This window comes from Anastrepha obliqua, chromosome 1, assembly GCF_027943255.1.
Source record: "Anastrepha obliqua isolate idAnaObli1 chromosome 1, idAnaObli1_1.0, whole genome shotgun sequence".
Taxonomy (NCBI): domain Eukaryota; kingdom Metazoa; phylum Arthropoda; class Insecta; order Diptera; family Tephritidae; genus Anastrepha; species Anastrepha obliqua.
Genome location: NC_072892.1, coordinates 32,218,285 through 32,236,036, shown reverse-complemented (window position 1 = coordinate 32,236,036; position 17,752 = coordinate 32,218,285). Strand labels below are relative to the sequence as shown.

Below are 17,752 nucleotides of genomic sequence, written 5' to 3'. Positions count from 1 at the left end.
ATTTCGTCTTAAACATTAGAATGTCAGCACAAATTGAAATGACGATAATCCGTGCTTTGTCACTACCACTCTAATTTTTTTATCGTGACATTCGAATGTGCAAAATGTACTTCTAAAGTATGACTTTGGATGGGTTTTTAATGAACAAAAAAAAAAAAAACAGAGTGTAACAGTGCCGAACAGTGGCACCTCTATATGGGCATATTCTCAACCGTGGTTCATAGTGATGATTGAAATGTATGCTCTTATTATACTTTAATGTAAGCAGTGGCTTTACTTCTTGTCGTATAAATATAAATTTTTTTAAAATTCATTAGACCAGATAAATCAGGTAAGCTAAAAAAACACATTTTCCAATATAATATATAAAAGGTGTTTACTTTCAATCGTAAATTCACCCTCTGCAATGTTCCCTTCCCCGGCATACCAGTATAAATATTGAATCTTCGCAGTAGCGAACACCGATTAGCGTTTTTTTGATCAAATTGCTAAAATTGCAAAATAATAAAAAATGTCTTCATTAGGAGATTCGGTGGGTTATCTGCTATTTGGCAATCCAATTAGCCAAGCATTACTTTCGACTGCGTCGGGTGTGATTAAAGGCACAGTAAGTACACAAATATTAAATTTTTGATCCTACTGCCGATTGTAATATATAAGTATTCTTTTTTTATTCCACTATTGTTTGCCGCTAAAAGCAAGCGCTTTTGCCAAAGAGATTACCGGCACCAAATGCCACCGTTCCTGCACCGCCACCGCCACCTGTGCGTTTACCACTATGGGAGTTAGCAGGCAGAAATTATAATTTCATACGCTTAGCTGGATTATGTGGCTCAAGTGCTGTTATTATGGGCGCATATGGTAAACATGTTTTCTCCAATGATGCTAATATGGAAGAAAAAATGGAGGCAAAGACGGTCTTTGAGACAGCGAACCGTTTCCATTTCTTGCATTCGTTTGCACTATTGGCGATGCCATTGGTGCGGAAACCGTTACTGGTAAGATGATACTGTAGATATGTCATTTTTTAGGCAAAAGTAGTCATAGCAATGTTGGTATTCAAATTGTTGTTTTCAATTATTGTGCAATTGTAAGTCAGTTGGGTTGGAAAAGAGAAGCTTTCTACAGACAAGAATGTGTAGAAATATTTGTTCAAGGTAAACATTTTTCGAAAATAAGAAAATATGGTAAACGTGAACGGGATATTAATTTACATAATAGAATAGGCCGTCATGGCTGAAAGGGTTGGTGCGTGACTGTGAAAGGAGAAGTTCATTTATGTAATAATGTATTGAATAAAGCCCTTTTTTTTTGGTCGCTGATTATATCGGATTGGGCCGAAATTAACGTGCACATAGTGCTAAAGGATAGCCATTTGGTTTAAAAGTACTTTTATTATTTGGAATTATCTTATTCTGCAAAAAAAAGTTATACTTAAATCGCGGATAAGAATTTTCGTTAATTCATATAAAAAAGGCTGAAATAGAAACCATCATTGTGCCACTATTTTACATATTTTTTATTTATCGAATTTTCTTGCAATAACCATTGCACGGAAAAGCATAGCCAGAGTTAGACTGATGAGGGGGACTGATACTGGGGGCAGCGTAGCCGGAGTTAGACTGATAAGGGGTTTTTTTAACTGCGGCCTCCTATGCAAATAGGAGTTTGCGCGTAAATAGTCACTGTTGTTGTTGTAGCCGTAGATAAGGCTGCTGGAATAAATTTCACGAAAATTTTTCTGTAGCTCCATTAATTGCTCGTTGGGTTAGTCATATCGGCCTTTGCAACGTTTAAATGATTTAAAATTTTTTTTTACCGAAATTTACGAAGCGGCACTGAGTTTCAGTTATGCAAAATTAAAACCAAAGGCATTTTTTGAATTCCATTCAGTTATACATTTTCGACAAATTTCAAGTCTTTCATATATTTTCATTAAATTCCATACCTTCACTTACGCAAAACAAGCGAAAATGTATGTTGAAATTGGGAAATTTGGATCTTTTTCTAAGGAGCACTGAGGAACTCATAGTGAGCCTAAGTGGTTGGGGGTTGCATTTTTCCATCTGTATGTCCAGTTTTACATTTTTGTAGTTATTTCTCATTTATATACTTAAATAGTATTCAAATTAGGGCATTTAGCCTTTAAATTTTCGTTGTTACGACGGTTAGATTTACGCTACCGAAAGGATAATTAAAAGATTCACTGTTTTTTTATGCCTGAATAATTGATTCACTCTCCCAAATAAGTTGAGTAAATAAATTGGTAATTTACTTGAAACCGGATCTTGATAAACCTTCAGTGGTAATAAAAAAGTCAAGACCGCTCTGTGACTGAAATGTCAAAATGTATGTACATATAATTATATAAGAAATTTAAAAAATTACAAAGATCAGTAGAAAAGATTTAGATAAAATCCAATTTCTATGCAAGTAAGTAAAGTTTCTGCGGTGTGCATGAAATTGTAGTAACAACATACTATTTTTCCCATAATTTTTTTCGCAGCCGTAGCCGAATGGGTTGGTGCGAGATTACCATTCGGAATTCACAGAGAGAACTTTGGTTCGAATCTCGGAGAAACCAAAATTAATAAAGTGTATTTCTGCCATGAAAAAGCTCCTCATAAAAATATCTGCCGTTCGGAGTCGGCTTGAAACTGTAGGTCCCTCTATTTGCGGAACAACATCAAGACGCACACCACAAATAGGAGGAGGAGCTCGGCCAAACACCCAAAAAGGATTTACGCGACAATTATATATATAAATATATTTTTTTGTGTGAACACCAATGAACTGAAAGTCCTTGGACGGAACCTAAGGAGATTCATCAGTTGTGGGAGGCGTAATGGTTTCGGGAAGGTATGTACATACATATATCTTAGTGTGGCAGGAATCCAGCTGAATTTTCAACCGAAAATGCGCTACACCACTGCTCGTGTAGTCAAATCATGGATCGAGTTCAAAAAATTTAAGTCTAGTTAAAAAAAAGTATACAACCTACTCGCCGGACCTTACTTGAATAGATGGGGTTAATTGTTCAGAAAAGTTTATTAGGCTGCGGTGGTTGTTGTTGCTATTGTTGTTGTTGTTGTAGCAGCATAAACATTCCCCATACTTACATACGGGGAAATGCTGCTGGAGTAACAGTCCTTGGCCGGATATAAATCCGGGTCGTTTCGGTAACGTAGAACTGACTGTCGTGGAAACGACTGCGGTGGTCTTAAGCTATTAGTTATATACTTAGTCCTGCCATAAGTTCTGTTACAAGATAAGTTCGTTATAGCTATGAAAGTATAATACGTAATGAAGTTAGTTTTATTTAATGATTTAATTATTAAAAAAAATTTTTTGGCTTATGGGCTGGAGCGGAATCTTGCTGGAAGATCCTCCACTCTCCATTGAAGAGAGTACTGCTCAACTGCTTCATGACGCCTTCTAAGACATTCCCTGGTGCAATTTTGCCCGGGTCTTAACCACTTTTTCGCAGAAATGAAGAGATGTAATGACTTTACAAGACACTCCTCACCAAACTATTACGGAGGCTGGATGGTGGCTACGCTGAACCCTTGGAACAACAATTTTTGCATCTTTAAAAGTTTTAGCATAGATTTTGTCGTTTTGCTTATTAAAAGTTTCTTCAACAGTGGAGGTTTTCTCATCTGTGAAAAGAATATTTTCATGGTCGTATTCTCGAAATATTAAGTTTTTTTAACAATTTGTAAATCTTACTTGAACTTTTACTAGGTTTTTTTGTAATGCAATACTGCAGTGCGATTTTCCGTAGCTCCCCACTTCATTGTTAACAAGCGAAATTTGCCACAATACTGATTAGGCAATGCATACGAGCAAAAGCAAAAATAACGGAGCTTTCTACGAATTTGTTTCCGCCGTATGCACTGAAAAATTTGTCACAGAATTTATGGAGAGACTAAGTATACGTGTATATCCCCTAAAAATAATAATAAAAAGAATAAACTTGCGTCCGCTTGCTTATTTTACCATTGTTGTTTATGTTCAAGACACTTTTCATATAAACAAAATTGGGAGCGTGTCATTATTCTGTATTACAAAATTCTGGGTAACAAAATTCTGTAAATTGCTTCTGCTTTTTAAAATTCTGCTTTCTAAAATTCTGCTTTTTCAAAATTCTGCATGTTTAATGCGAAAAATTCTGCTTTATTCAAGTTTTGTGATTTTCGTCATACAAGAAGAGAGTCAAAGTTCTCATCTCCAGGTAATATTTGATTGCAAACATATGTACATACCAATGTATAACTGTTATCAACTATAATTAATGTAGGTATGTACATATGTATGAGGGGATTCTGCTGTTTCCGTGGCGCCGCAATCTTATGGCGGATTCTTATAGAACTCGACAAAAGAAAACGAAATGAAAGAGTAAAGATATTGAATAAATAAAAAGGCTGGAAGGCCTCAATGGTTTTAACACGGAAAGGAGTTCTACGCAAAAATACTGTGGATTGCGTAGCTGGAGTTGGACTAATGAGGGTTATTTTTTTCAAGCGCGGCTGAAAGCCGCCCACGCGAAAAGGAGTTCTACGCAAAAATACGGTGGATTGCGTAGCCGGAGTCGGACTGATGAGGGTTATTTTTTTGAAGCGCGGCCGAAGGCCACCCACGCGAAAAAAAGTTCTACGCAAAAATACTGTGGATTCTATCGAAACTGAAGAAAAAATTATTATTATTATTATTATTTTTTATTTAATATCTCGAATAATAATAAAAAATAATAATAAATTAAATAATTACATTACCTCTTTAACTTTGTTAACATTATATTTTAATACAGAATTTTGTAATACAGAATTTTGAAAGCAGAATTTTAGAAAGCAGAATTTTAAAAAAGCAGAATTTTAAAAAGCAGAATTTTGTTTTTAGAATTTTGTACATACAGAATTTCGACACCAACCCAACAAAATTTGTATGTAAAAACTGCTCGCTGGCACGAACCTGTAAAACTTAAAAATTCTTGTAATTAATTTTTTCCAAATCTACTTCACGGACAAATTTTTCTTTTACGGTAGGCTAATCGAGGGGCATTTTATAAGTTCATTTTATCTTCAGTTATCTTCAGTTTTTTGTCTATTTATCTTTCATCATCAAACAGAAGATTTTTCTAAAAAATAAACCACCCGCATTAAAAACGCTTTTCCATACATGCAAATATATTTTTGAAGATGTTTTATTGTCACTTAAAACATAATTTTTATTAAAGCACTAATCTATACACTTTACAAGTTTTACAAAAGTTTTACGTCGAAATGTATGTATTTAGTTTTCTTCATACAGGTTAGTTTAGAAGGTATACAGAAGATGCATTTTTTTATATTATTTATATATTTTCGCAGCCGAAGACCTTTGCAGCTAGTGCTGTTAAACTTCACATGTAGTATCAGGATTTATAATTATATTTCATTTTAATAAATAAATAAATATTTTATTTTTGTTAAATTCCCAACTGGGCTCTTTTTACCAAATTTCTTCTTTGCACTTAAATATGCAATAAATGTGCTAGTCTGCCTTGTTTTTCTTTAATAATTTTGTAATTGGTTGCGTGTACATATACATTTATATATACTCTATATATATTTATATGTGAGGATATCTATTACATTGCACATATTTATGTGTGTATACATTTACTATTTGAGCATTTCGCCATAAGTTCGTATTAAAGCTTCAGTTCATATTTTGATTTATTTTGTGGCAATTCTCTTTATTTTGTTGTTGTTGTTGTTTGCCATAAGTGTACAAGTAGTTTATTTTATGTGTTGCAATTTTTGGTTTTCCTGTAATTTGGTAAAAAAAATTGCATATTTTTAAGCGCTTAGTTGTGTACTTTTTCATGCGCTTTATTATAAAATTTTAAGTATTTAGTTTAGTTGAACGGATTTGATTAACAACGTGCGTTATTCGGAGTTTTGAGAAGTCAAAAACAATTTGCTTTCTATTCAAGAAAGTTATTTACTATTTTCTTTCTATGTAGTAGTAATGAAAGGTGGCAATGGATGTACTTTTTTGCAATAAATGTATTTTTTTTTTGTTTTGTGTTTTGCGCACCATGCATAAGCTGCGGGAGCTGTCGGTTATTTTTATACATTTTAACTGATTTAAACAAATTTTTATTTATTTATGTTATTCTATTTACCTTTTAACTCATCTTGGACATAGAATCCACGCTAAAAATTATTTTCGCCTACAGTTTGCCAGGCTTGCCAAATAAAGCTGAGCTAAAATGTCCCTGGCCATTGAATTATGCAGTTACCGTTTCTCGTGTGTTTAATTGTGTTGGATTTTTCAGCTAAATAAATTTTTTTATGGCCCAAAGGAATAAAAATTGGTTGATTTATATTCGTATTTGCTAACTGATGGGCAAACTCGAACAACACGTCGGAGTTTTAAAAACTGCTTTAGGTTTTCCATTTATTCTTGAGCTATAAACTTCAGAATACCAATATTTCATAGTTTATCAATTTGATTGTGAAGTTTTCAAGGTAAAAATTAAATATTAAATAGCAAATTTGAGATGGTTTTTTTTGGATGTTTCTTTAAAAGCGTGTAAAACGGATAAACTCCTGTGAATCCTGGAATCCGTGCCGCCAGCGACATACCTTGTTTTGGAAGACCATGTTTTGAAGGCTGACAACTTTTTGAATGAACCTCGCATGGCCAAAAAAAAAATTTTATTTTTTGACAATGGATCAAAAAACAAAATACTGAAAACAAAAATAAAAATCTTATTTCGTTTCCGTTTTACATATTTTTAACCCGGCGTTCGTCGCTACTGGGTAGAAAATACCACAGAGGTAATAAAACCACGTCTAACTTTTTTTCTACAAAGTATCGTGACCTGCCGCTTCAAGTATCTTTCTGCATAGAAACAAAAGACGCGCTCCATGTAAAATAAATATTTAAATAATTACATACCTATATATTGTGATATGTGGTAATTTTTAAACGGTTGCGACCGTTTGTGTCTGTATTTGCCTAGCGACAAACCCCGGGTTAAAGAAACACCCAAAAAACATTTCAAATTTCAAATGAGGCGAGGGCCTTAAATGAAATAAAAAATCTTTAATATCTTATATAAAAATTTTCTGAAAAGTTCGAACTAATCAAATTGATTTAAGTTTATATTTCGGAATAGTAATTATGTTGGAGAAATTTCACGCAATTCAATCGAGTATCGAGTATCACGATATGTCGTTAATTTTAAAGCGATTGAATTAATTTGCTGATAAACTTTTTAACTTAAGGGTTAGGGGTAGTCAGAGGTTCGAAAAAGATGAGTGATGATTTTCAATCATTTGTTTTTTTGCTAGTCAAAAATCCAAATTTTTGAAAGAAAATCCTTCGATCAGGCTCGAGTTTTTTATGTTTTTCAAAAGCAGCATAAATTTTATTGAAATCCACCAAGCGGTCCTTAAGTTGCAGTGATCACCAGTTCAAAAAACATAGTTTTGAGAAAAAAACGCATTTAAAGTTTTGCGAACGCTCCGGAGCGTCCGAGCGCCCTTTGTTAATTGTTGTATAACTCGATTTGTCGGATTCACTTCAAATTTTCACACAACATTTTAAAGATATTATACTTTAAGAAAATGCAAACAAAAATCAAATTTTTTGAAAATTCTGGCTACAGCTAACCCCTTAACTGCTGGCTTGAGATTCTCCGTAAGTGCAAATTAATTTACTTACAAACTACCTGCTTTATTTCCAACCGTTTCTGTTCAGTGATAAGCAACTGCTAAATCCTAAATGCACATCGAAAATGTGATAAGTCCGAAAGCATGCAAAAAACGTGTCATCAACGATGGGGAAATCGTTTCGTTTGTAGTCGTTTTAGCTTAGAATACATGAAATCTTGTCTAAGAGATGTTTCAAAATAAATTTGTTTGAAAAAAATAGCTTTGAAAGAGCTTTGGATTCATTCTTGTAAAATTTGAAAAACTGTATACAGCTACTTTTCGCTCTAAAAGTTAGCGATAAGATGCAACTGATATAAATGTTGACGTTTATTTTTTACAATTATGCCATTAAAACTAAAAACTTCTAAAAGCAAATCGTTTTTTGGTACAATAAAATCATATCCCAATGATATATTTCATTCTAACCATTCTAATAGTTCATGCGGACGAACTGATAAATGTTTAATGTAAGTTTTGGCGTAGATTTTTATGAAACTAACACATGGGCTACAAAGTCCCAGGCCTAACACATAGATGGCACTAGTTTTCTTGCATTCACTTCTTTTTCAGTTAGTAAATAAATAAATAAATAATTGGCGCGTACACTTCTGTTAGGTGTTTGGCCGAGCTCCTCCTCCTATTTGTGGTGTGCGTCTTGATGTTGATCCACAAATGGAGGGACCTACAGTTTCAAGCCGACTCCGAACGGCAGATATTTTTATGAGGAGCTTTTTCATGGCAGAAATACACTCGGAGGTTTGCCATTGCCTGCCGAGGGGCGACCGCTATTAGAAAAATGTTTTTATTAATTTTGCTTTCACCGAGATTCGAACCAACGACGTCTCTGTGAAATCCGAATGGTAATCACGCACCAACCCATTCGGCTACGGCGGCCGCAGTTAGTACTAATCTTAAAAAGACAGCTGTTGTAATTTCATGATATTCTATTCATTAGTTCGTGAGTTATTGTGCAAAGAGTGAAGTTACTTTTGATATTTTCAAAACAAAGGATCAAAAAGAATTTCGTCTTTTAATTTTACTCTGCTTCTTGATGGGAAGAAAATACAGTTCAAGCGAAGCAATGGCTTGAGAAGTGTTATGGGGACTCCGCTCCCCGCTCCATCAGAAACAACAATAAAACTAAGGTTTGCTGATTTCAAACGTGGCCGTAGAGACACCGATGAGGATCAACGCAGTGGACGTCCAAATGAGGCGGTAACACCAGAAAACATCAAAAAAATCCTCAAAACCGTTTTGAATGATCGCAAAATGAAGTTGCGTGTGAGTTAGCTGACATCGTAAAGATATCAAAAGCAAGTTTTGGCTTTATATTGCATGAGCATTTGGCTATGAGAAAGCGCTGCTCAAAGTGGCGCACACTGTTTTGTGTCATCAAACTAATCAAAGCAATGGCAAAACTAGCTGAATTAAACTCCGAATTGCTCCCACATTCACCTCATTCGCCAGATTTGGGTCCCAGTGACTACTGGTTGTTCGCAGACCTAAAAAAAAAAATGATCACCGGTAAGAAATTTCGCTCGAATGAAGATTTTATCGCTGAAGCTGAGGCTTATTTTGAGGCAACAGAAAATCGTTCAACAAAAGTGGTATTGAAATGTTAAAGCGCGGTTGTTCTTTTTGGAAATTACGTTGGGGAATAAAGCTAATTTTGAGCCAAAAAGAAAAAACTTATTTTCTTGGTCAGGCCCGGAACTTTTCGGCCCTTGTGTTATAGATGTTTTTTATACCAAAATGTACTTTAATTGCAGGTTTTAAAAAATACTTTACAACCATTATTATGCATTTTTTATCACTAACGGGTTTAATAACTTTTTTATGCAAAATTTCTAGCAATTTTTATATCTTTTCACATATAATTTCACTTCCTCTACAACTCTTTTTCTGCCGAGATTTTTCAAGCGTCAGAAGTGCAGCGTAAATTTCTTTAATGCAAGTGATGTTGAATGACGCTTCAAAGAAAAACGACATTTTAGAATATTTGACATTTGCTCCTCTCACTTTTACCTTTCTGCACTTTCTGCTTATGCGGCAAAGGCAGTTCGATGCATTTCCGAAGAGACCCTACTTTGTTTTTCCGAGGGTAATGCATTTTGGAAAATGCTCAAAGTACTTAAAAGCTGAGTGCAATCCTTGCATATTTTTATTAGCTTTTCCAAGCACTTCTTAACTTTCGTTCCTTTATTTTTTGCTTTATAGTTCTCTAATTGTATAATCTTTATGTTTTTTTTTGCATAATCACATAACCTCCAATAAGACATAAACTTTAGCACAAAGTAAAACCTAGTAATTGACTTAAGTATTTTTAAATTTTATTTGTTTTTCGTTCTGGTTTAGAAATTTCTTGAATTATATTTTGTTTTTATTTTTATTTTTGATTTTGTTTTTGTTCATTCACTTGATTCTTGAATTATATTTTTTTTTTGCTTTTTGTTCATTGTTCATTCATTAAATATATTTTTGTCAACATTTTCTCGCTTTAAAAAAGTGATATAAAGTCATATTTCACTACTACAACAATAAACAGCTTAAAGCGCAATATTGAAAGCATTTCTTGTCTTAGCTACATCTAATTAAAGTATTATATTTGACGAGTAAATATGTATGTATGTATGCTCATTTGTATGTCATTTAACAACCACTAAAGTTTTTTTTGTTTAGATGTCAAGCCATTTTTGCTAACACAGTCAGCGTACATTTAATATTATTTCTCTAATATGAGTTTACGTTTTCACAATCACTACATAATAAATCTCTTTGATTTGTTACAAAAATTCCTAATTGAACATGTGCTTCTATAAAAGTAATTTTTTGTTTTAAAGTATGCACTTTCGCACTTATGATTAGCTTCGTTTGACACTCGTCAAAGTTAGTCTCCTTTCGGAAACTCTTTTGCTGTGCATCCTAGTTTAAATTTGTTAGTATATTTAGAATTTTATTTTGCTTCAAACGCTTACTTACAGCTTCTGCCATTTTGCTGGCTCCATTTACATGCAACACTTAAATTACTTGGTAAATGCGTTTGTTCAAATGCTCCATTTATATGAGGGGTTATGTGTATACAAACATACACAGTGCAGGGTGCCCATTAATTATAGCTTTCGGTATTTTGTTTTTTACTGATATGAAGTGTCGGAGTGTTTGAGGGCTAAGCCGAAGGCATGCAAATTTTCATATACCTTTGTACGTGTATGTACTTATATATGTATAAGTTTTTTAACATTTAATTCAGAGTGAAATTAATAACGAAATAAAGAGAATTACAATTTTTTAATACAAATATTTGCTTTTAAATTTCTTTGGCTCCTTTCGAAGTATGAAGTACTTAACGCTTTTTATGGAAGTATTAACAAAACAAATTATGCCCGAAGCGCGCTAATTGCTCGCGCTCTCAATAAATTCAAGCAGATCTCATCATTTGTAGAGGTTGATTTTTCTTTATCTAAAGATGTTTTCATTCTTCTGAAATCTTCACACCTTCTGAAATCTTGTATATTTTAGTTTTGATTTGTGTTAGGATGTTATATATATTTACGTATAAATAAAAAAACTCGAAGCATTATTTTATTCTTAGTATTTTATGAAAATTCGGAGCATTAATATTCGTCGAAGGAAAGTAATAAGGCTTTGTATTATTTAAAGAAATTTTGCATGTTTTGTGTTTGGATTGTGGGTTTGGTTTTTAGTGTTATGAAGTGAACTGAAAATTCGAGAATTAACGAGAATATTCAGAGATTGTGCATTTAGTTCGAAACGAAACCAATTGATATGCGGGAAAAATCGTATTAAGTAACATTAGTTTAAACACTTAAATCTAATATTCTTAACCCTCAGAGTAGTTAAAAAATTCTGACAACTTATTTATTCACCAGAACACAGTTTTTTATGCATGTTATATGCAAAGCTGAAAATATAGAGGGGTCGAATAATTCGGAGTAATTCGGAGAACTTATTTGTTCACTAGAACACAGTTTTTTATGAATTTTATATGCAAATCTGAAAACATAAAGTAGTCGAAAAACTCGGAGTAATTCGGAGAACTTATTTGTTCACTAGAACACAATTTTTTATGCATTTTATATGCAAATCCGAAAATATAAAGTAGTCGAAAAATTCGGAGTAATTCGGAGAACTTATGTGCTCACTAAAACACAGTTTTTTATTTATGTTATATACAAAGCTAAAATATAAAGTAGTCGAAAAATACGGAGTAATTCGGAGAACTTATTTGTTCACTAGAATGTAATTTTATATATATTTTATGTGCAGAGCTGAAAATGTAAAGTAGTTGGGAAATTCGGACTAGTTCGGAAAACTTATTCGCTCACTAGAATGTAATTGTATGTATATTTTATGTGTAAAGCTGAAAATTTAAAGGGATTGAAAAAATTCGGAGTAATTCGGAGAACTTATAAACTCACTAGAATATAATTTTATATGTATTTAAGTGGAAATCTGAACGTTTAAAGTGTTGAAAAAATTCGGAGAATTTATTCATTCACTGGAACACAATTTTGTATGTTAGTGTAGTAATCGTGTTTTTTAACTTTAAAAATGCTTAACCCGCTTTAAATTAAATTCGGACTTAATGAGGCAGTATATTTTGCAAGAGAAATACCTATATTAATTTTGAATATATTGTAATTTTTTTAGTTATTTTTCTAGTTTTTGCTTTTAATTAGCTTTGCTTTTTAATTCGCTATTGTTTAACAAATTTTGTTTAACTTTTGCTCAATTTTTTTAAATTCTTCATAAAGCAGAGATCAGTTTTGTTTTCGTGCTACGAAAATACAAGCGAAAAAAAATTGTACTCATGTAGAAAAGTTTGCCGAAATTTCGGAGTGTCATGTACTAAGAAATGTATATATCCTTCAAAATGTATTTGGTTAAGTGTGGGCTTGGGGAGAAAATTGTGCGCAAAAAGCGAGAAATGGTAATTTTCCGCACAATGCCACAGCAAAGAGATGCTGCAAAACAGGCCCGTATGCCGGAAAGAAACGTCCAAGAAGTGAGCAAAAGTGAATATTTACGATCATGCAAAAGATGCTAGCACTTAACCAAAGTGATTAACAAAATAAGAGTGATAAAATATGAGCGCGAAAATCATACAGTCAAGCATACTCAAATAGATTCAGGATGCTGAGTTTTGTACTGCAACGAGGAGAGGAGGAGTTTCAGGTATTTTTAAGCTTAAAATATTGGACAAAGGCCCAAAAAAATATTTGGTTTGCCAAGCCGTCTGCCAATGTGGTAAAAAAAGCAAAACGCTCATTACTACAGGCACTAAAAATCAATAAATTTATATGAAGGAGTGCTTGCAAAAAAGATTGTTGCGATTCATAAAACAACATAAAAGCTCAGTTCTGTTCTGGTCCGACCTAGCATCGTATTATTATACTCGTAGCCGTTTTGCTATGAACTGGTATGAAAATCGTGGCGTAAATATTGGTCAAAAGCACCACAACCCACCAAACTGTCCACAATTGCGACTCATTGGAAAATATTGGGCAATTGTTAAATTAAAAATGCGCAGCAGATTAAAATGAATTGACAGAGAGCAGCAGATACTGTAACAAAAACTGATTGATGTCCATCGCCTAATGAAAGAAGTCAATACAAATTGTTTTGATAGCTTATGAGGTCTACTTTCAGGATTCATAGAGGTCGGTCTCCAATTAGTATCGCTAGGGACCAAAAGGTCTATGCGTGGCTTAATGCCAACCAGGCTAACCTAACCTAACCTTTGATAGTTTATACAAATTTGATTGATTTCGCTCGGCCAATCTTTTTCGTGTCCATTCTGTATGCAGTTTTATAGATCATTGAATTTTGGTATAATAAAGTGCAGCTTTCAAGTGATTCGAAAATTGCGTTGAATTTTTACAATTTTTTCTGCTGACGGTGTTCAATGTTTTCTTCCATAAAAAAATGTGGAGTTGGTGCTAAATGGAGAAAATGCGCAAATGCACAAGACGGCGACGGAGAAAAAATCTCAAAAATTAGTGTGAAATAACTGAAATTTTAAAGTAAATAAATAAATAGTCAAAACTTGCCGATATATAGTGTACACATTCTTTTGATATTGACTGTATGTATGGCTCATGCCTGAATTAATTTCTTTGGCTTTAGTTTTGCTCTAGTTTTTAGTGTAAAATATCACCTTGACAACGCGCATAAACTAAAAATGGTTTGATCGATACTTTACGAGATAGCGATCACTGCATCCATCTCTCGAGAAAATAATGGATTTCTTTTTCCCCAAACTTATATTTCTTCCATTTTTAAATCTAACAAAATGCATGGAAAAGTGGCGGCTGCTACTTGTTTTAAAATGCAATGCCATTGGAGAATAGATAAGGGTTCGCCGCAAGCCTTCAAGACACGAATTTGAAATCTTATTTCCTAGCAGCAGACACAAAAAGCGGATATACCTTTGGATTTTATAGCCATATTTGTCGCAATTGTTGACATGCATATAACTATAATCCTATAATACTTCTGATGTACATTAAACATTTGTATCAATTCAGTTTCTTTTATTTCGTTTGGTTTTTTTTCGGTTTTACAAATCTAATTTTATTTTAATAACAACTGATTTGCACATTGCAAGGAACTATTCTTATTGTCCTTTCATTACTCATGTCACTATGACGTTTTGCATTTACTTACACACAAACATACATAGCATATGAAGTTTATTAAAAAATACTAATAATTGTCATTCGTTACAGACCGGCTCCTTGATGACCCTGGGCACTATCCTATTTAGCGGCGCTCTGTACTATCGCGCCTGCACTGGCGACAGAACTTACGTACCGGTGGCAACTTGTGGTGGCTTTTGCCTTATCGTAGCTTGGCTAACGCTAATCTGTTAAGGCGGCAATTGGTTGATTGACGCCCGTAATTTATTGGCGCACGTCTTTTAACGCGTCTGCTTTAGTTTAAAAATCAATATTGTTAATGTACAGTATCTATCCATTTTATTGCGGCCCTTGTTGCATAGATTTTTTCTTTTTTTTTTAATAAAAAAAAAATGTAAATGTGCCGTAAGCGAAATTTTGAATATTTTTTAACTTATTTAATGTCCAGCAAGCAGCGGACATCGATCTGAAGCGAGCAACGACCGCATAACTCTTTGAAATGATACCTCGTTGGCAGCATTCACAATGGAATGGGCAGCTACTGTAGTTTGTAGTGTAATTGTCTATGTTTAAATATTTAATTTGGTAATTTTATAAATTTCCTCTTAAATCTTTTAGATTTTTGTCTTAATTTTTTAAATTTTTTTGTTTTATTTTTTTGTTTTAGTTTGCTTCTCCTCATCTTAATTTAAACTCATTTGAGTCATACATACATCGTATGAATTTTGTAAATATATTTTTTCTAATAGTAAAATATACATATGTAAGTATCTATGTACGTATATCTAAACGTTTATAACTAGTACTGATATGATCAGCGTTTACTGGAAGAATCAATGTCGTTAATAGTTGTAAAATATTATTCTAATTATATATTACTTTGAAATGCATACTCGAAACTAGATTAATCGATTTGCGTGCTTATGCAGCGCCGTTTCTTTAACAATTATAAATTTACAATAAAACATTATAAAAAAAAGACTCAATTTCATTGCGCGCGTGCGTCCAAATGTTAGATTTTTTTTTTGTTATTTTTTTTCTGAATTTCACACATTTACACATTTCATTTCATGTATGACGCCAAATACTAAGCAGCTGCTGTTGCTGCAGTTTGTTAAAAATAAAGCTTCTGTCTGCTACGGGTATAAAACATTTAAAACCACAAAATGTATGCCCTAATATTGTCATCGAGTTTTCACAATTGGAACACATATATTTATGTACGAGTATGTATGTATATGTAGTAGATGTTTTCACGTAAAATTTACCTATAATCTAAAGGCGTAAGCATTGCAGCTCACAAAGCAATTGAAATTTTATTTTTATTTTTTTTTTGTTTTAATGAATCACAAATAGCTAATGCCTTCATAGCAAATTAATTGATTTATGGTTCGCACAAACTGCACAGGCGTTGGGTAGCCTATACCACACAAAAAGCTGTGTACTAGGTTGTTCAATAAGTTTTGCGGTGCGTTAAGAGAGCGTGTTGCTACTAGCCTAAATATTTTTTTGTTATGTTGGTGCTATCCAAGGATCACAGAATGCATGGTTACGCCTTTCGAATTCGAATTGCGCCCCGATGAGTGAACAAACAAAAGGAGAATCAATTACTTGTCTGTGAAGAGGAAGAGTAGGAGAAAGCAATGGCAACAAAGAAACCCCAAAAATTTTAAGCACACATACACACATACACGCATTTTCTTGCCACGGCGTCTTCCGTGTAGAAGCAATAGACCGCTCCTCCTCCCGTGAAGTAATACCTAACGATTGTCCCGCGGGAGGGAAACGGAGCTGAGGTGGGTTTTTAGTGGGTAAGTTGAAAGACAAGTCCCACACTTTTCCACTTTCAATGCTTTTAGCCACCTCCAGAAAAAAAAGCACGGCGTCTTCCGCATAAAAACGCCTAAGAAAACTGCATTTGGAGGATTTATATTAATTTGAGCTTTGGCAACTTAACACGCGGCACTTTGTTGTCATTAGTTTGTTTAGTTTAAGGGGTAACACCACTGTAGAAATTTCAAAAAAAAATTTTTTTTTCATAAGCTTAAAAAATTCTTTGAACCTTTTAAAATACAGAACAAAAAGTTGTATACGTTACCGAAGTTTATTTCATAAATATTTTAAGCTTTTAACCAAGCGTTAGTGACTGCTACCTAACGACTTCTTCAAATTTCCAAACTTTAAACGCGTTTTTCTCAAAACACGTTTTCTGAAATTGGCACACAGCATAACTCAAACAATTTTAAATATTTTTAATCAGGTTTTTCACTACGTCTATATAATAACCTTCTTAAGAGAAGAGCGTAGGGGATTTTCGATAGATTAATTTAAACGATTGTTATAATTATTTAAGTGCCGTTTTTTTAGTCCAAAATAGAGTTTTTTCCTTCAAATGCTTGCTAATTCCACAAAAATAAATATTTTTTAAATCCCCTACGTGTTTCTTTAGCTATTCTTATCTAGATTAAGAAAAAAAATGTTTCTTTGTTTCAGATTAAAATTTGCACCCTCTGTGCTGCGTGCCGCGGAGCTCCTTCAAGAGAAACCACATTACAAAAATGTCTCCAATGCCGCCATTTTGTAAAATTTTTCGATCAAACTTTTTAGTTTTGTATTTTAGTATATAAGTAATAACTTCCCAAATCAGAATGATTATTTTCCCTTTCCTTCTATACAAAAAAATTCTTTAAAAATCGTGTTTATTTTACGCGTGTACAGTGGTGTTACCCCTTAAATCTCACAATTCACAATACTGCCAAGTCATTCGCTTAGTTTTCACAAACATGTAATTTCTACTACTTTTGTTTGTTTTGTATTGGTTAGGGACCTGACGTCAGTCTTGTCATAATCGTGAAAAATAAAGTAACTCTATTGGGAAGACATCACCTCAAGTACTCAATTCGCCTTGGATATGCTCTCCATATGCACGTTTGAGAAGTTTCATTTCAATCTATCAATTCATTTATTCTTTTTTTACAAGCAATTTAGTATCGACGTGTCATAGTATTTTCTACAATGGAAAAAATCAAGCATCTTGCAGTGATTGAATCTTTATTTTTGGAAGGTTTAAAAGCAAAGGAAATTTATGAACGCATGTTGCAAGTGTATAAGGACTTTTCGCCATCAATTAGTACAGTGAAGAGATGGGCTGCTGAATTTAAACGTGGTTGTACAAGTTTTGAAGACGAGCCACCAAAAGGACGTCCCAAAACAGCAACAACAAAAGAAATCGTTGTTCCCACGACAGTCGGTCCTACGTTACCGGAACGACCCGGATTTATATCCGGCCAAGGACTGTCGCTTCAGCAGCATTACCCATATATGTATGTGGCATGTTTATGCTACAACAACAGCAATAAAAACAACAACAACAAAAAAACAACAACA

At 33.4% G+C, this 17,752-nt stretch overlaps 1 protein-coding gene across 1 annotated transcript; it reads left to right on the top strand.

Moving 5' to 3' along the window:
• The first annotated feature begins 443 nt into the window (after positions 1-443).
• LOC129246369 (transmembrane protein 256 homolog) lies at positions 444-14,744 on the top strand. Its single transcript, XM_054885132.1, has 3 exons — positions 444-607; positions 699-998; positions 14,456-14,744. Exons 1-3 carry the CDS (start codon positions 512-514, stop codon positions 14,597-14,599), a joined length of 540 nt encoding a protein of 179 aa, XP_054741107.1. The 5' UTR covers positions 444-511; the 3' UTR covers positions 14,600-14,744.
• The last annotated feature ends 3,008 nt before the right edge of the window (positions 14,745-17,752 follow it).